The sequence below is a fragment of the Triturus cristatus genome, chromosome 2_1 (assembly GCF_964204655.1).
Source record: "Triturus cristatus chromosome 2_1, aTriCri1.1, whole genome shotgun sequence".
Taxonomy (NCBI): Eukaryota; Metazoa; Chordata; class Amphibia; order Caudata; family Salamandridae; genus Triturus; species Triturus cristatus.
This window is the reverse complement of record NC_140581.1, coordinates 929,175,012-929,195,085: the sequence shown is the minus strand read 5'-3', so window position 1 is coordinate 929,195,085 and position 20,074 is coordinate 929,175,012. Positions and strand designations below refer to the sequence as shown.

The 20,074-nt window shown below is 47.6% G+C and overlaps 1 protein-coding gene across 3 annotated transcripts in view; it reads left to right on the top strand.

Moving 5' to 3' along the window:
• VPS13A (vacuolar protein sorting 13 homolog A) overlaps window positions 1-20,074 on the top strand; it is a 2,314,464-nt gene that overhangs the window by 1,458,091 nt on the left and 836,299 nt on the right. For all 3 annotated transcript variants that reach the window (XM_085633365.1, XM_085633382.1, XM_085633374.1), the window contains one exon: window positions 13,834-13,967. In XM_085633365.1, the coding sequence (XP_085489491.1) occupies window positions 13,834-13,967 (134 nt within the window). The remainder of the gene's footprint in view (window positions 1-13,833; window positions 13,968-20,074) is intronic.

Below are 20,074 nucleotides of genomic sequence, written 5' to 3'. Positions count from 1 at the left end.
GTGGTCTCCTTACAAGGTCGCCAAACAGAATTTCAAAGGGTGAGAACCCTACTCCCCTCTGAGGCACCTCTCTGTAGGAAAAAGCAGGCTGGGCAACACAACATCCCATCTCCTTTTGAGCTTTTCAGGGAGTCCCATTGCCATGCCTTTCAATGTCATGTTAAATATTTCAACAAGACCATTAGTTTGTGGGTGATAGGGTGTTGGGAACTGGTAGATCACTCAACACTAATCCCACATGTGCTTTAAGTATGCAGACATGGAGTTGGTACCTGGGTCTGATACTACCGCCTTAGGAACCCCTACCCTGGAGAAGACACCGATGAGGGCCTTGGCTGTCACAGGGGCTGTCGTAGTCCTAAGGGGAATGTCTTCAGGATACCTAGTTGCATGATCCACTACTGCTAGTAGGAATTTGTTTCCTGATGCTGTGGAAGGTTCGAGTGGACCCACTACATCTACTCCTACCCTCTCGAAGAGACCCCAACCACTGGTAGTGGAATTAGAGGGGCTTTTGGTTCCCTCCTGTCTTGCCACTGGCTTTACATGTATCACAGGAGCTCACAGACTCGTTCACTGTTTCCTAGTGGCACCAGGCTTGGGGTCTCAGGCCTCAGTGTACAGTAGTCCTTCCTCCCAATAGACCTTGTGGGAGCCACTGACATCTCCCTGCTCCTGTGCAGCAGCTTACTTCCTCAGGCCTTCAAGAGTGGGGCAGACCTGCTGCCCTAGAGACAGCTGTTCCCAAGAGAGTTCCCCTGGTCCCTACCTCATAAGGTTCAAGCTCCATGGGCTCAGTTCCCTCTGGGGCTGACAAGTCCTCTCCCTGGGAAGGGGTGTCCAGTTAGGTATAACACTGGTTTCCCCAGAGCATCATTCACCATAGTGACACTGACACCTGTATCCTCAGGGCTTCTATCTTAGTCCCATTTATGAAGGGGTACTACAGGTACTTCTTTATATTAGGGGGACAGACAGCCAAAGTGGCTTACCCTCCCTCTCCTTTAGAGACTAAAACAGCCTCAGTTTGAAGCCTGATTTTCTCTGGACGCACTATTGATCCCATCTGGAGATTTGCCATACCAGTAGAAGCATGTGAGGGAATTAGGGTCTGGTTTGTTGGGGGCTAGCAGCATCTCCGCTTCGGTGTCCCTTCTTGTTACAGTGGAAACACCAGGCCTTTGCAGGATCAAAATGTTTCCGTTGTACCTACTAGTGGGCTGGAAAGAGTTCTTGGGCCCATGCCCTGACCAGGATTTTGAGGGCCTTTAGAAGACTCTTGTATTTTATCTTTGGGTTTCTCACACTCTTTCCCCTGGGGAGGCTTAGTGACCCCCTTCTTTTGGTCCCCCCCAGTGGTTGTCTTGGTTGCCCTTTACTTGACCCAGTGGTTTGCCTTCTTTCCCAATTCTAAGGGAAATATTGGACCTAGGTCTACCAGATGCATATGCAATTTTTCATTGATGCAGTTACTTAAAATGTGTTCCTTCATAATCAAATTTCGAAGTCCTTCATAATTCCACACTTTACTTCCAGTCAACCAGCCATCTAGTGTATTTACTGAGTAGTCTACAAATTCCACCCAGGACTAACTCTGGGATTTCTGAGCACCCTGAATTTAATTCTGTACTCCTCAGTAGTGACACCAAATCCCTCAATCAGGGTGCCCTTCATGGGTTCATGGGACTCTGCTTCTGCGCCACTAAGGGTCCGAAGTCTGTCTCCGCACTTACCAGGGAATAGTTCCCAAAGGAGTGCCCCCCAGTGAGAATTCCTCACTTTTCTGACTTCACAAGCCCTCTCAAAGGCTATGAACCACTTGGTGATGTCATTGCCATCCTCAAATTTAGGGACAATCCCTTTGGCGATTTTACGATCATAGGATCTTTCCTTTTCTAGATCTTTTAAATTGCTGCCACCATTGATGAGTCATAGGCCCATCTCTCCTCCCTCTTTGTCTAGAGCTAGGAGCATAGTCTCTATGTCTATTCTCTTGGTCATCCTTCCTAAAAGGAGATCCTCCTCAGTGAAGTTGTCCTCACTGTCTGGTATAGAGTTGACCCTACATCTGTAGGAGCCAGAACCTGTACCTTTTGGGTGTGGAGGTTAGGACACAAAGTTCCCTTCCTCCCTAAGTAGTTGAGATGGTTGGTCGAAGACTTCATCATCCTCACTACTTTCACCATTCTCCTGAAGGTCTTCACCTTCTTCTGTGGGATGGTCCCTTGCATGCCCTGCCATGAACTCGAGTTGTATGCTGGTAGTGTTGGACCCAGTTCTAATCTGTTTAGCCTTACCAAGAAGCCTTATCTCTCCAACCTGTAGGTGGGAGTAAGGGGTGAGGTCAAGCCCGCCAACCTCATGCGATTTAAAACCGTATGAGTTTTAAATGCGCATGTGATGTAATGGTCCGCGACGTAATGGTCCGCATCGCTTGAGGTATAAAGCTTGCGACGTACACACATACGACGTAACGCATGCGTTGTTCTGGATGTTTGCCCATTTTAGGCCAAAAATCTCTTAACATGGGTTCCTTTGGGAGAAAAGGTTTCAGTGGTTTTTCAGGTAAGTACACAACTTATGAGTGGGAGTTTTGGTGGATAGAACCAAGGTTCTCCAAGGTCTAGATGGGCACTCGAGTTGCACCACCAGCTGCAATAGGGGAGCTGAGTTCAGAGTGCAGGGGCCCAATGTTAGCCAGTGGGGCTAAGCGGGCCTTCGGTTAGGGACTGCTCTCGAGCAGGCCACTGGAGTGGAAGCAAAGCTCTTGGGGTTAAGACCAGCACTGCAGGGGCCAATGACAAGCACTGTAGCTGCACCACCAGCGGCACTGGGGTGGCTGGGTGCAGAATGCCAAAAAGACTTTGGGGACACTGTGTTTTTCAATGGAGACCTTTGGTTCGGTGAAGTTACTGCAGGCTCAGATAGGGAGACTTCCTGAAGGCGACCACCAGCTGGAGAGATGAGTTGGGATCTTGGGGATGTCTGGACACCGTTGGTTGGGCCACCCAAGGCCAAGGGGCAGTGGGTGCAGGGGTGTCTTCTCGCATCAGGTTTTCTTACCAGCTCCGGTCGCAGTCTGGGGGAACCCTTCAGGTTTAGGCTGCAGGCGTAATTTTGAAGCTTGAGGGAGGTTGGGGATCACCAGATCCCAGGTCAGGATCGCTGGGGAGACCTCCTTGTGGCGTTGGTCCACTCAAACTCTGGCCGTGGGCGTCTGGTGCAGAGCGGTGCAGAATCGCGTAGTCCTCTGAATCCGGATTCTGGTCTTGAAGTCTTTGTTTGAGCAAATCCGTTGCTCACGGGAGACAGAGTCTGTAAGGTGAGTGCAGAGCAGGTCCTTCGGGTTCTTGGGGGCCCCTGACTGCTGGACCCACTGGGATTTCCGCTGTAGGCCGGTAGAAGTTGGGACAGGCCGGTAGGGCATGGGCCAAAGCAGTAGGTGTCCTCTTCTTCCTTGGCTAGCATGGCTCTTCTGTCCTCCTTCTTTCTTCCTTGAATCTCAGGAGGCAAGGTTCAGGGTGTCCCCTAAATACTAAATCTAGGGGTGTTGAGGGGATGTTCAGGTCAGGACCAATAGGTCCCTTCCTTGGGGTGAGAACACCCCCTTTTATGCCACCTTCCATTGAGAGGGGGCACAAGCCTCTCCCTAATTGGCTGGGATGTTTGTTTCACCTCGACTCCCCACCTGAGGGTTAGGGTTGGCAAAGGTGTGCACACCTCTCTTCCTAGCTTGATTTTTCCACTGATTCTCCCACCCAAAACGAGGGCCAGAACCAGTGGGAGCCAGTTACTGGGGGCAGCAAAAGCAGGGACAGCTTCCAAAGGCGTCAGGCCTTTGAAGCTTCCCCTTCGTGGACCCAGCTCATCCTGGGGGAGGAGGCATGACACCTTGTTCCTGAACCCAGGAAGTGGAGACTCTCTACCCAGGGGTCCAGAAACCGGTCTGGTGGTGGCAAATGGTGGGACAGCCATTCAGGATCCACACCAGGGCTAGTCGATTTTCAGGGGGCTTCTCTAAGATGCCCTTTGAGTGCATTTTACTTTAAATCCCACACTGGCATCAGTGTGGGTTTAATGTGCTGAGAAGTTTGCTTCCAAACGTCCCAGTTTTTAGTAAAGCCATTATGGAGCTGTAAAGTTTGTAATGACCAACTCCCAGACCATATAATCTTTATGGCCTTACTACACTTAGTGTCTAAGAATGGATTTGGACACTGTAGCGCTACATGGTTCATGCCACTGTGCCCTCACCTGAGGGCTAGTGCACCCTGCTAGAGGGGTGGCTTACCTAGGCCTCAGACTGTGGGTTGTAGGCCTTGCACACAGGGATGTGTGCCATGTCGACTCTTCACTTTTCCCTTCACCAAGACACGCAGCCTGTAGTGACAGTGTGTTGGTGTTAAGGGACTGGGCATTTAAGGGTGGCACAATAAGTGCTGCTGCCCTTAGAGGCCTTCCCAGGTCACAATGCCCTTGGTACCCATGGTACCTTTTACATGGGGCTTACCTGTGGCCAGGGATGTGCAAATTGTGGGTACAAAGGTGGTCGTGGGAAAGAACACAGGCCCTCGGAACCTGATTACCAAGGATCAAGGGCACATCAAGTCAGGATGCATCAGATGTCACGCAAAAAATGGGGGGTGACCGTGTAAAAAGGGGCACTTTCCTACAGCATTTACATGCAACAGAGTATGTTTGGTTCTATAAAATATACTAAAAGCATTATTTTTACAAACCATTGGTCTCAGATTTAGTCCTTCAGTGTGTATATCATTTATTGCCTGTGTTTGTACAACAAATGCTTAGCACTGCCGTCTGATAAGCGTATTTGCTCGCCCACACTACCACAAAAGAGAGCATTAGTATTATCTACTTGATCCTCTGTGGATCCACTTGACTCTGTGCACACAATACCTCATTTTGGTATAGTATATACAGAGCCAGCTTCCTACATCGGCAACCCGTGGATGCCAGGTGGGGGCCACTTTGAAGTTAGGGATTCTGTACTTCAACAGAGGAAATAGGTGTCACCCAAGTGCCTGGAAGGGCCTATCATGGAGGCAGGGCTGTTAACCTGGACTGTCGTGCCCCGGCTGCTGTGAGGAACACTTACAGACTACAATGAACCACAGAGGAGGAAGCCCAATACCGATGTTGGCCATCTGAAAACTGGGAAAAATTAGGCCAGACTTGTCATAGGGCAAAGACTGCGAGAGGTTGCAGACCCTTAGCATAGGGAGACCGGAACCTGCAGACTCGTCCCAGTCCACCCAGGGGGTCGGGTAAGATTGTTGAAGCCAGCAGGCCTGGTGGGGACTTGCGCAACCTTAGAGGGTAGTGCTGCTGTGTTTTTTTTGTGTGCCTATTATTGTAGGTGACTATGCTCTGCTTAAAATAAGATTATTTTAGTATTCTGAAACCTTTAGTGGCACCCAAATGTCATCCAGAACATGCTCACTGAATTCCCTTTAGTCCAACCCTTGCCTCCGATTTAGGAGATCAGACCTGGTCTTTGCATCGTCTCTGTGGATGCCCACTCATTTATTTTTTCTCAGCCGCTTCAGTGCAACTCTGTAGTAGGAACCTTTTTTGACAATATGTTGATTTAATTCCAGAGGTTCCCATTTATGGCACTAGCCATTTGATTATGTTCAAAGAATAATCACAAAAGCTTCTAATGAATGGAGCATGCTTCAGTACTAGTAATGGGTCTTTGGGGGATGAATTAATCATTAGGTCACTCAGACTTGTCTTCTCTTTTTCTACAGTTGCCGCCATATTGGTGGTCTTTATTAGGAGACAATCTGCAAAGCACTAAAATGGTCTTCCAGCTGCGTTTTTGCATCTGAAAATTCAATTATGTTGCCTCTTATCAGGTATTCTTCAATGAATGTTTAAAGCAACATGGCAGATACTAGGCAGTTAATATGCTGGTGTGACATGAAATATATTCACCCATTTTTGTATGGAGAAATATTCAGGAATGCACACTTTCCTCAGCTAAATTAAGTTTCCCTGTCCTTTGTGATAGTGTCATTACTTCCAGGCTGTATCATGTGGCATCACAATGCTGCTTGGTTATCATTGGTGCCTGCAGGTACAGCTACCTACAGAAAAGGTTTGGAATCCCAACCATACAGCTGTCCATATTGACAGAGCTGAAGATTGTGTAGATGAAATACATTTGTTACCAAAGATCAGTAGGTGAGACCCCCTTTTCTGCCTCTTCAGCACAGACGCCTCCCAGCCACTTCTTGCCATGTGCTACTGATAGGTTCCTCCATTACATTGCCATGGCATTGTAGTTATGGAGATTAGCCGGTTTAAAATGCTACTTTTGTTCTGATGCCCATCGTTGAGAGGTAGCCCTCCATGGCTTCCTAGCAAAAGTAGAATTGCCAGTCTGGCCTCATGGAGACATTAACAGTTCAATATCCCCCCACCTCCACTTAGGGGTATATCCCTTATATTGAGTATCTCAGGGAATACCTCCCAAACTCTTTCCCGTGCATGTGTAGAAGCGTCCAAGGCACTATGAATGAATGATGTTCCCCAGTTTATTGGTGCATTATGAATCCATGGAACTCCTCTCACCTTTTCGTTTCGTCCAGTCAAGTGTGAGGAAATCACTGACATGCAACTATGTCCAGTGAAAAGTGCAGTATGTCTAAGGTAATCATTATAATTCCTCAAGTTTGCCCTGGTGGTAAGCATCATGACCACTTTCTTTTACCCCTTTTAGAACTTCTTTTTGGTTTTGAAGTTACTTACTTTTTTAAACTAATTTATTTGTTTATTTCCAAGACAAAATCTCATAGAAATTTAAATGAAAAAAGAAAATAAGCTATACATGTAAATACATTATATAATACAGTCCGACAATTAATAAGGTCTGTGCATCTTTTCAGTTTATAATGGAGAAAATCATTCATCATAAAATGCAGTTGCAAAACTGTTTAATAACTTAGTACTTCAATAAATATGCTTTACATGAAAGTCCTTATCTCCTTGTAAGAAATAAACGTTTGACTGCTTCTTAGGGGTTTCCTCATAATATTTCTTGTCACTAAACCTATTTAAGGAATGAAATGTGAGGCTCACTTTTGTCACCAGTAATAAATAACTAGGACATAGTCCCTTCCAGAAACTGTAAAACACTTGTGCAGGCCTGAGCAAACCTGGATGTCTTAGGAACCCACCAGAGGAAAAGAGGCAGTTTTGCAGCGTGAATCTTTTCTGGATTCACTATGCTGTGCATTATTCCGCCATCTAGTGGTTGGGTCCAGGATTGTAGTATTTCTTCTTTTTTTTTCTTTTTTTTTTTTGTGGCCAGTGGGCATTGACATACCACCATTTGGTGTCCTTCTGTGACGTCGATGTGCTTCCTCCGGTAGCTCCCACCTTTGGTCGCCATCTTCAGGTTTTTTTTTCCGCTGTTGTGTCTGGATCGATACGGAAGGAGCTGCAGAAGTTTGAAGAGAAGAACCGACGAAAAATAACAAAAACACCAAGAAAAGAACTTTATCGACGTGCCGCCCTTTGAGTCGGTGAACCGGCTCCCTGTGCGCGGTAATGGACAAGACACCATTAACGTTCTGCGACAATTGTCACCACAAGTATGCACAGAAGGATCTGTAACCTTTGCCTGCTGCTGGACCACCAAAGCGAAGATTGCAACGCATGCTCGGCGTTCACCCTGAAGACTTTAAGGGTGAGAGAGAAGCAGAGAATAGCAAATTACAACATGCAGGGTCAAGGACCACCTCCGTCGCTTCGAGACCTGGGTCTCTCCAGCGAAGAAGAGGACAACGCCGCCAAAGGGCCTGAAGGCGAAGAGGAAGCGCACATCCCAGCTGTCGAGGTCGAAAAGAAAACTCCGAAGGAGGTAAGAGAAGCATCGACCTCCAAACAGTCAGCCGACCCATGAAAGAGTGACTCCCAAGTCCTCGAAAGAAGCCCTGACGTCGAAACATTTGACCACCGGAGTGCGTCCAAGGACAAACAGTTCATCAGTTCCTTTGACAAGAAGTCGTTGAAGAGCAGTCATGAAAAGGACTCTTTGACGTCGAAAAAGAAAGGGTTAAACAAACTTAGACAAGCTCCAAAAGAAAGCCAGAAAATCTCGACGCCGAAACTCAAGCGTCGGAGTTGGAAAAGAAAAAGAAAAGTCTTGAATCCAAAATGGCGAGTATCTTGCAACACAAGAAGGATTTCAATGAGAAAATGAAACAATTCAAAATTCTGCCAAAAATTTCGATCAAAGCCGAAAAAGACGTCGAAGAACTAGAGCTGCCAACAACGCCAGAACCGGTCGAGGAAGAGGAGGAAGAGTACTACTTCGAGGCCGAAGGAGAGGAAGAGGAACAAACATATCATGGTTCGGCAACCTCGGAGGCGCAAGATATGGAATGGCAAGATCTCGACGCCGAATCACCAGAAGAAGGGTTAGACTCATACCCCTCGAGACTCTCACCACCCTATGACATTGGGATGTACAATCAGGTGATAAAGAAGGCTGCAGACACTTATGGAGTGCAGTTAGAGGAGGAAAAAATGCAATCCTGTTTTCTCCTAGAGACTTTGCTGCCTATACAAACATGAAGTCAATTCCTTCCCATGCTACCAAGTGTGCTGGACCAGTGTAGGGTAGCCTTTAAAGAACCTGCTACGTGCAAGGCTGTAACACCAAGGGGTGAGAAAAAATACAAACATTTCTCAAAGGATTCTATGTATATCAGGGGTTCAGTGCCAGCTGATTCTATGATAACTTCCACGATTAGGAAGAGAGCTAATGTACCCACTAATGTGGGGCCACCACCAGACACAGAGAGCAAGAGAATGAATCTCATGGGAAGACAGGTGGAATGAAGTGCGGCAATTCAGTGGCTTGTCGCAAATTAAAATGCATTAATCAATCGACATGGATATCAACACTGGAAGGAAGTAGGTGAACTACTAAAACATCTATCAGACCAATTCCAAAGAAGGGCAAGCCACTTAGGGGAAGAAGGAAAGAACATAGCTAACACATCAGTCCTAGATGCAGCAGAAACATCTAGCAGACAGATGATGATCGGGGTCACTGACAGAAGACACGCCTGGCTAAGAATTTCAGTTTTCAAACCAGAAGTACAAAATGACATATTAAACCCCGTTCAGTGATGAACAACTATTCGGAATAGCTGTGGACGACAAATTAAATCAATTAAAGAAAGAGAATGAGACTGCAAGGTCCATGGGGGCACTACAATTCAGAGGCATGCGTAGAGGAGCACCATCATGGAGACCAGCAGGCAGAGGTAACTACCAGCCTGTAGCCTCACACCAAACTTTTCAGCAAGGTTACAAAGGAGGAAGCTATGGCCAGCAACAACAAGGTTGGCAATACGAACACGGAAGACGATTCTTTCGAGGGTGCCCTGGAGGATGAGGCCAACCACAAAGAGGGGGACAGCAACCCTACTCCAAGTGACTTCACTGCAAGGTTTATGCACACTTAAACGAAATCTCAGAGGGTGCAACAACAGTCAAACATAACAAAAAAACATGTCCCAAGGAACAAACAATTCCTCCAATATATCACACCAGTGTGGGAGGCAGGATAAGAAATTTCTTCCAGGAGTAGAAGAAAATTACATCCGACAAATGGATATTAAACATAATACGGATACTGCATAGAACCTGCAAAACAACCTCCAAGCAAAAGACCAAACAAGAAGGTTAATTCAGCAAAAGACCTATCTCATTTGCTCGAAGAAGCTTAAGAGCTTCTGAACAAAAATGCCATAGAGAAGGTTCCATACAAGGAAAGGAACAAAGGCGTGTATTCCACGTACTTCCTCATACCAAAGGTGGATGGAACCTTGCTACGAATACTAGACTCAAGGTTCCTAAACAAATTCATAAAGACTCAAAAATTCAAAATGACAACCTTACAAGAAGCAATACCTCAGATACAGGAAGGGGACTACATGGCAACTATGGACTTAAAGGACGCTTACTTGCACATCCTCATGAACAGCAGACACAAAGGCCTATTGAGATTTGTGATCAACAAAACACACTACCAATTCACGGTGCTAGCATTCAGACTGAAATCAGCATCAAGAATCTTCACAAGATGCCAAGCAGTATTAGCGGCCCACCTAAAAAGGCAAGGGATTCATGTTTATCCATACCTAGATGACTGGTTAGTAAGAGCAAGCTCATAGAATCTTTGCAAAAAACACATACAGAAAGTCATAGAGACATTGGTCCAACTCGGTTTCTCAATACACTGGGAAAAATTGTCAATTGAACCAGGACAAGTAAAGATATTCTTAGGGGCAGAAATCAACACAATACTAGGAAAGATATTTCCAAGCATGAAGAGAACATTAGCGATACTGAAGGAGACACATCTATACCACAAGGGGCAAGCTCTGACAGTGAGGACAGTGGACAAACTGCTAGGGGTGATGGCTTCATGCATTCATCTAGTCCCAAACATTCGACTACACATGAGACCATTCCAGGAATGGATTTAACAGCAATGGTCACAGGCAACTGGGAGTTGGCAGGATCTAGTGGTTGTCACGCAAACAGCTCTTTAAGAGATGGCATGGTTGAACAGAAAGAACATCTCACAGGGGAGACTTATCACACAACCAACTCTAACAGTGACCATTACAACAGATGCATCCCAGCTAGGGTGGGGAGCGCACATGAACAAGCTCAAAGTAAGGGGATTGTGGACACAACAGGATGCAATAAAATACATCAACTTCCTGGAGTTAAAGACCGTGTTCCTAGCCTCAAAAGCCTTTCAGAAAGAGCTTTGCAGGAATAGAGTGTTAATCCAAACGGACAATAAAACTACCAATGTTTTACATCAACTAACAAGGAGGAACACAATCGATAACACTATCAACCCCAGACCAAGAACTATGGAGGTGGGCAATCCCAAAGAAAATAGACTTACTAGCAATAGATCTTCCAGGGAAGGACAATGTAGAAGCAGACAGGCTGAGCAGGCAAGCATCAGCATCCCACAAATCAATCCTAAAGATATTCAAAAAATGGGGAACTCCGCAAATTGACCTATTTGCAACACTGCGAATGCCAACACTTTGCATCCAGGCAACCGTGCAAACAGTCGCTAGGGAATGCGCTATGGATAGACTGGTCAGGGCCATTTGCTTACGTTTTTCCCCCAATACCACTGCTACACAGGGTACGCAACAAATGCAGGATCAGCCACATGACATTAATACTCATAGCACCTCAGTGGGTCAGACAAACCTGGTCTCACAGATAATGGAGATGACTCAAGGGGCAATGCACAAGTTCCCCAACAGAAAGGACCTCTTAACAATGCTGAACAGAAAGGTGCTACACCCAGAACCAGAGAGCCTAAGCTTGGCAGCATGGCTCCTGAGGACTTAGAATTTGGTCACCTCAGGCTTCCAAAGAGCACAATGGCAGTACTCAGAGAAGCGAAGACCTACAACAAGGAAGTGTTACATAGCCAAATGGAAAATATTCTCTCAATGGTGCCTTAGAGAAAAAGGATCACAAGAGAATCAACAGTACTAAAATACTTAACATATTTTCTACAGAATAAACTGAGCTACACATCTATACGGGTACACTTAGCAGCAATCATAGCCTACACAGGGGGAGAAACAGGGAAGAGTTTCTTCATATCCCATGTGGTCAAAAGATTCCTAGAAGGTGCAAAAAGAATAGCACTTCCCAAAAAGATGCCACCACATGCATGGAATCTCAATGTAGTACTAGCTCAAATGATGAAGGCACCATTTGAACCAATCCACAAAGCAACGCTACAAATGCTCACAGTAAAAACAGCGTTTTTAGTTGCAATTGCATCACTACGTAGAGTAAGTGAATTGCAAGCTCTAACACTGCAAGAGCCCTACTTCCAAATACATAATGACAGAATTGTCATGAGAACTGATCCACAATTTATGCCAAAGGTGGTATCAAAGTTCCACGTAAACCAAGCAATACAAATACCAAGTTTTTTTCCAAAAACCAAAGACACAAGCAGAAAGGGCATTACACACCCTGGACGCCAGAAGGGCAGTCATGTACTACATAGAAAGAACCAAAGAATACAGGAAAACAAAACAATTCTTTGTATCATTTGCCTACAGTTTTCTTGGACGACCAGTCACAAAGAATACCATTGCAAGATGGATTGCACAAGCCATACAGTTGTGCCACAAACAGGCATGTCAGACATTACAAAGAGCACCGCACGCTTACTCAACAAGGAAGAAAGGAGCAACAGTAGCTTTTCTAGCAAATATGCCTATTCAAGACATTTGCCAAGCAGCAACATGGTCTTCAGTGCACACGTTCACAAAGCACTACTGCGTGGATATTCAAATGAATAAAGAAGCACAAGTAGGACAAAAGGTCTTACAACATATTTTCACAAACCAATGCTTATCTTCCACCCAACCACCACAAAACTAGCAAACAGCTACAAAGTCTATGCACAGCATAGTGAATCCAGAAAAGATTCACGCTGCAAAACTTATAGTTTCTTACCTGTCGGTGTCGTTTTGCAGAATTTTCTGGATTCACTAGCGAACCCACCCTCCTACGCCAGAAAGATGAGACAAGAGGAAGAAATAAATGAAACAAGAACGAACTATAAAAAATAATATATATGAACCTGGCGACCAAAGGTGGGAGTTTCCAAAGGAAGCACGTCGACGTCACAGAAGGACATCAAATGGCGGTATGTCGATGGCCACGGAAACAAAACAAAAAAAGAAATACTACAATACTGGACCCATCCACTTGATGGCGTAATAATGCACAGCATAGTGAATCCCGAAAATTCTTCAAGCTGCAAAACTACACCGACAGGTAAGAAACTATACGCTATTCATAAACATAAGATTGCCTGAATTTCTTTTTTACGGGGGTTTTCCTAGATAGTTAAAGATTCTTTTTGGTGTTCGAAGACTTGTCGCCTAGCATAAGTATTTCTATACTACCTCGATTTTGCCTAATTATTTTACACTCTATTTTAGTTATTAAGTTTTGCCACTCTAGTAAGACAGTTGTACTTATGCAAAGGGGTTGTTGTCCACATTAAGCTATTTAGATGTCAAAACATTTAACAATGATTCATTTAGTAACCTCTATCTAGCAGATCCCTGTTGTTCATCAGGCATGTTTAAACATTAGAGTAAACACTAGACATTAATCAGAAATAAATAAGTGATTTAATGTAAAGGATGAACTTGACACAATTGCACCCGGGGTGTGTGTGGGGTGGGGGGGTTACTAATCAACTGTTGTTGATTGATCATGCAGTGCTGTCATACTTACTGGCCTTAGTCGATGCATTTCAGTAATTGCTGCTTACATTGCATGTTAGTAAAGGTATTTGTTTATCTATATTCTTACATCTGATCGTTCTAAGGGTTACACCAGCATTCTCTAGTCTTTTTTCTTACCTTCATTTAAAATTCTTCACAGTTACACATCATAATTGTTTGTATTGCTTGTGTTTGTTATTAGTTTTCTTAGTAACTTCTCTTCATTTTAATTATTGAATTTTTGCTCTTTAAGATTGTATCAAACTCAAATTGCTATTATATGCTTTTGTCTAAGTTTGTGAGAGGCATTTTGTTTTATAAATGGGATATACACATGTCATCATCTATTAAAAATGGGCATTGAAATATTGTAATCTTTAATTTGAAATATCTCAAAGGACTAGCTAATGCAGCTTGAAACATGCATCATGGTTTGAATGCATCACTAAAGATACTTAAATATCTTCTCAATATATTGTCTGTTTTTTTCCAGTTGGGTGGTATCCTGGTGGATGTTAACCTGGCTGAGCATTCTACTGTTATTACTTTTTCTGATTATCATCCTGGTGCTGCTCCATTCCTTTTGATTAATCACACCAAAGAAGTAATTGTTGAATTCAAGCAGAGGTATGTTCCTTCTCATTCTAAATATTATATTGGCAGTTATTGATATTTTGTATTTCATCTTGTATATCCTAGTATGTCTTACAGTAGAGCTAGAAGAGAAGGAAGCCACTGATTAAATTATCAGCAATGTTTCACGTTATACATCTGAAAGAAACACATCTGAAAGAAATACGTTCGTTAGATTCCTTACCTTAGAATATCTCCAGGCGTCAGTCTGGATCCGGAAAGATTTTTCATCAGCAATACCCTTGCGTCCGTCGTCGTGATCGCCGGGATGACGTCGTTGGAGTACTTAGACGCCGCCCTCGCGCGCTGACGTCAGTTCTTCTTTTTTCCACGCCAGTAAGCGCAGATCCGGGAAGAGCATACCCTTAGTCATTTTTTGAATAACTTTTTGGACATTTTTGTCTGTCTTTATCGAGTTGACTCGACTCCTGGTGCCGGTAGGGATACCCGGGTTCAAGCCGTGTGACGTCTGTCACCGACTGATGTCGGTTACCCACCCCCACCATCGGTGTCTCAACTGTCTCGGGGCCGACCATGATGACAAGTCGTTCCCCGACTGCTGGGCCTTGACCTCGAAAGTTAGGCGGGAGCGGTTCCGCAAGCTCCTTGAGATCCGGCAGTCGGCTCCGCGCCGCTCGAGGTCCCGGTCGAGGAGGCGGTCGAGAGACCGGTCGCGGAGCCGAAGTCATCACCGCTTGTTGGGATCCAAGTCCTCGCACTCAGGTAAGTCGAGGCATAGTAAAAAGAAGTCGAAGAAGCGACATCGCTCTTCTGACTCCCCTCGCCAGTCACGCGACTCGGCCGAGGGTTCGGGTGGCACCACCCGCGCGGCTCCACCGGTGCCGCTGGAGTCGCATCCGGCCCCACACCCTCCGGTCCCTGGGCTTCATGCGACTCCGGGAGAGGTTCGCGACTTCCTTGTGGCCATGAGGACTCTCTACCCGCCGTCGAGGCCTGCCGGCGCGCATTCGGTCCCCGCAGGTCCGACTGGGGGTCCTAGCGAGCCAGCGGCTCGGCCCCGGCCCCGTCGTAGACTTCGGTCCCGACGCCGCAGGTCCCCGTGGGATCCAGGCCGGGATCCCGGCCGACGCCGGTTGACCTTACAACTCCTCCGCCGGCGCCGACTCCCATGGTGCCGCTCCCGGTGCCGTCCTCGGACGACTCTGTCCCTAGTTTCAGTCCGGGTCCGGCGTCAGAACGGCGCCGCCCAGCTCCGTCTCCAGTGTCGATGGGTGAGCATTTCATCTATGACCCGGCTCCGTCCTTTCTGCCTGTTTACCAGGAGACGGATGAAGGGGAGGACTGGGAGGGGTCTGAGGACCCTCTGGCACAGTAGTGCCAGTTAAGTCAGGACTGGGCAGACGAGCTGGGGGATGCCAGTGGTCTAGACACTTTGCTTGACACTGGTTTTATCTCTCCTTCCGTGGCTACGGAGGAGGGTGCGACTTATGCTGTGGTGCTGCGCAGGGCAGCCCAGGCCTTAAACCTGGAGCTCCCTGCAGCGGCCGCGAGGACTAACCTCCTCACTGAGGTGCTTCAACCGCCGGTAAGCTCTTCGTAGCCTCTGCTGCAGTTCAATGAGGCCCTCACCGACGTTCTGATGGGCACTTGTCCAAGCCCGCCAAAGTCTCTCCTGTGGATCAGAACGTGGCCTGGCGCCACCGCCCAGCTCCGGGCAACCCGAGCTTTCTGTCCGTACATCCCACCCCTGAGAGTCTGGTCATTTAGGCCTCCATGTCCCAAACCGCCTTCCCGTCGGCACCTCCGGATCGGGAATTGGAGCAGTTTGGCAAGAAACTGTTTTCCTCCCTCAGTCTGGGGTTGCGGTCCATTAATACCGCATGCCTTTTGGACCGTTACACCCAGTCTTTGTGGGATACGGTGGCGGACGTGCTGCCCCAGTGTCCAGAGGAGACCAGGACAAGGCTCGCCCAGGCTCTTGCTGAGGGGCGTGATGCAGCACGGTACTCCATTCAATGCGGACTTGACACCACGGACTCGCTGGGTAGAGCGATTTCAACGACGGTGGCGATTCGTCGTCACGCCTGGCTGAGGTCCTCAAACTTTTGAGGGGATGTCCAGAGCACCCTCATGGACATGCCCTTTGATGGCCGTCGCCTTTTTGGCCTCCAGGGCTACGGCCAAGTCCTTGGGCCTCTCGGCCCAGCGGCAGGAAACTTCTGCTTTTCGTCCCTTTCGTGGCCAAGGAAAGGGCGCCCCCACACGTTCGTCCAGCCACAGGCCGCAGAACCCACCTCAACGCGGTCGCGGACGTGGATTCCGCCATGGCGGAGCAGGGGGACAGAGAGCCGGTCAGTCCACATCCGCCCCTGCAGCATCTGCCTCAAAGCCTTCCTAGTCCGAACTTTCAGTCCCATTCCATGCCAGTGGGAGGCAGAGTTCGCCATCACCTGCTCCACTGGCGTACCATCACTTCGGACAGGTGGGTGCTGCAAATCGTGCGAAGGGGCTACTCCCTCCCCTTCGAGGCAACCCCTCCAGCCATGCCACTGCAGTACCACCGCATCACTTGCAACTTCTGCAGGAGGAAGTTACGGCCCTCTTGGCCAAGGGGGCCATCGAGCACGTTCCTGGCCCAGAAGTAGGACGGGGTTGTTACTCCCACTACTTTCTGGTTCCCAAGAAGGGCAAAGGGGGCCTACGCCCTATCTTGCACCTCAGGAGCGTCAACGCCTTCCTCCGGAAGGAGAAGTTCAAGATGCTGACTTTAGCTCAGGTTCTGGCTGCCCTAGACCCTGGAGACTGGATGGTAGTGTTGGACTTGCAGGACGCTTATTTCCACATCCCCGTCCTGCCGGCGTACCGGCGTTACCTGCGGTTCACGGTGGGCCACAAGCACTTGCAGTTTACAGTGCTCCCCTTCGGCCTCACCAGTGCCCCTTGGGTGTTCATGGTGCTCCTTTCAGGCCAGATTGGCAACCAGAGGAGGGTGAGGAGTACTGGGAGGGGTCTGAAGACATTTTAACCGACCAGGTGGAGGCATCATAGGAACATAATTTGGGTTCAGACAACTGGTAGAGGCTTGAACCACAAGACACTGAGGTATGGAGTGTGGAGGAGGAAAGGTGCATCCTCCAGAGCTGGTCTCTGCTGTCTTGCTGTCTGTCGATTGCCTACTGACTAAATACTGGTTCAGTCTAGGTGTCCATATTGATGTCCATTAGGTCCTCGTTTAAGGGAAGTCGTGGCTCTGCTGAAGTCTGTTTGAAATCGAGGCACTGGAGGATGAGTCAGTTCGGACATCACCACCGTTTTTCAGGCAGACCCTGGGGCAGGGTCAAGAGACAGTCGGCTTCAGGTATGGATCCGCTGACGGTGGCCCCACTGGGGGCTTCCTCTGATCCATGGGGCCCAAAGATGCAGCAGAGAGCCTTCGAAGGGTACTGAAGATGTGCTCTCTGAAAGGTCTGCATCGGTTGCGGTGTAGCCGATGAGCCCAGAAACTCGGACTGAATTGGGACTGTGCTGAGGATTATTTCCAATGTATGAGAGTGGAACTGAGACAGAGAGGTACTCTAATGTATGTGTTACTTCTCTTGGTGAGAGTGGTGGGAAGAAGAGGAGTCATGTTTTGGGCTTCATTTGTTGAGGTTTTTTTCTCTTCGATTTGAACTTACCTGAGGATTTGGAGTGGGACTTCAGAGCTTTCGTACGGTGCTTGGTACCCCACAGTCCCTGATGGCCTTTGAATCCATTCGAGTGTGTTTTTCGCATGACGCAGAGTCATGCGACACGCTCAGACATGAGACACAGACCTTGTGATTGTCCATCACTTATATCTGTTTGTGGCACTCCTTACAGGGCTTAAAGATTGTTCTTTTTGAGGGGAGACATGTCACTTGCACACTGGAAAATTTAGTAGAGTGATAGAAACCAAGGGAGTGAGCTCCGGATCTGCTTTAAAAAGTGTGGAAAGAAAGAATCTGATGCCGCTTCGTGGAGATGATATTGTGACCCCCCAACGTCACTTCTGGGGCGGGACGAACCCGACACAGACCCACACAGCACCACCTAGTGGCTCACGAGGGAATTACTGTGAAAAATCTCGGGATCGAATGTGACTCCTGCTGGTAGTCACAAGATGAGGAATTTTCAGCTAGAGGTATCCATCAGAATCAAGACCCTGCCTTAACAACGCTGGCTGAGCCATGTGTTCCATTTCCACGCAAGCGGTACAACACATGCCTAAACCACTTATCTGCCTTAACCAGGCATGTGCATGGTTAAGGCAGTCAGCGGTCTAGATGTGCGGATGGGCAGGGGAAGGAACAGGTAGGATCGAGAAAACAAACTCTGGGACTCGGCCTGGTAAGTGGGGTTGGGGCTGAGGTTAGTTTTTAGGGGTGGGGGTTGGTTGTAGGGCTCAGGGTGGGAGGTGGGGGGGTTGGGTAGTTTTTTGGTAGGGGTCAGGGGACAGGGCTTTAGGATACAGGGCGGGGGTGGCGAGAGTTTGGAGGTTGAGGTAGTTTTAAGGGCTACGGCAGGGTTTTAGAGCTCAGGGTGGGGGCAAGGGGCAGTTTTCAGGGATGGCAGTCCGTTTTAGGACTCAGGGCGGGGGGTGGGTCTGGGTTAGTTTTTTGCCAAGGTGGCAGGGTTTTAGGCGGGGGTAGGGAAAGGAGCAATTTTCATGGGTTGGGGGCAGTTTTATGGCTCAGGGAGGCGGGGCTGGGGTTGGAGTAGTTTTTTGAGCAGGGGCACAGGGTGAGCAGTGTTTTGGGCAGGGGCACAGGGTGAGGAGTCGGGGTAGTTTGAAGGGCTGTGGCGGGATGGACTGCAGTGCTGGGATATCGGGTGTTAGGGTGCAGTGCGGGGTGGTATCTAGTGGAGGGGAGTGCTGGGGTCTGCAATTTACGCATATCCCTTCAGCATTCATGCCTTTACAACGAAATTCATTGTAAAGGCATTTCTGATAAATACGCAGTCGAGGTTAAGACCACGTTGTTTAGGCATGCGTGGTTTAGGCATGTGTGGTTGTATCATACAACCATCAGAATCCATTAATAAAAGCGGAATGTTGGCTCACTACATCAGTATGTCACTCTGTGGGAGGCCTTAAAATCCTATATTTGGGTGATATAGATATATATATATATATATATCTCAAAGCAGGCATGGGTCCGCTGAGCAGTCCACACTCAAGTACAGCTCATAGAGGGCACTCTGGGGGGCTATATTCTTGTGATTTTCTGGAGGTGAAGGTTCTAATGACGATTAATCTTTTGATCACTTTTAGGTAGGTGTAGTTTTAGGCTGCTATGCTAGAGCTCCTCATTATGGAGAGCACCTTGTCAGAATTCTGGCCTGGCTGCTTCAAAGCGTAGCACATACAATGTAGTAAGGGCCATGCTTGACCCTTCTGACAGTGTGGTCTTCAATATGGCTAGTGTTCTAGAATTCTGTTCACAATATGATGCTGACGTCTATGCCACAAAATCAACAGCGTCCACATGGAACATATAACTGTACCTGGTTGAGGTTGCATTAGTTTGGGTAGAGGGATTACAGAGGAAGGTGATAAATAAACCATTATCTAAAAGATCCTGGCCATCATTGGGAGTTTGGCGAATGGAAAATCGCTGGGATTCGTCAGTCTTGCAGCCAAATTTTATAACGAAAAGAATGAAGTCCTAGTTCCACACCTCCTAGCAGTTTAAAGGGACATTGGAGGTGCAGGCCTTTCTTGTTACCACCAGAGAAGCTACTGTTTAAGCTTGAGAGGGAGACTGTTTGTTAGCCCTACAGGCCTCTCTTAGTATTCCTGTGTTTTCCTCGCTTAAGTGTAAGCATGTAAATATTATTTGCTATAACTATTGAGCCCTTTGCTGCCCTGCTTTGAGAGGAGGGCTGGGGATGGGGCATCCCGCTGAGGGAGCAAAAGCTTGCTATCTTGCTATACACAGGTGACTTCCTGCTGCTCCTGCGTGAAACAGACAAAGAAAATACCCTGAGGAGTGCAAATGCTGGCTGGCCTCTGAGCAGTGTCAGGATTGACTGCGAACTGGGGCAAGACCTGCACATTTCAGGTGTGCCAGACTCTGCAAACGGCCTCGTGAGTGGTGTCTAAGCAATGTATTTCGTGG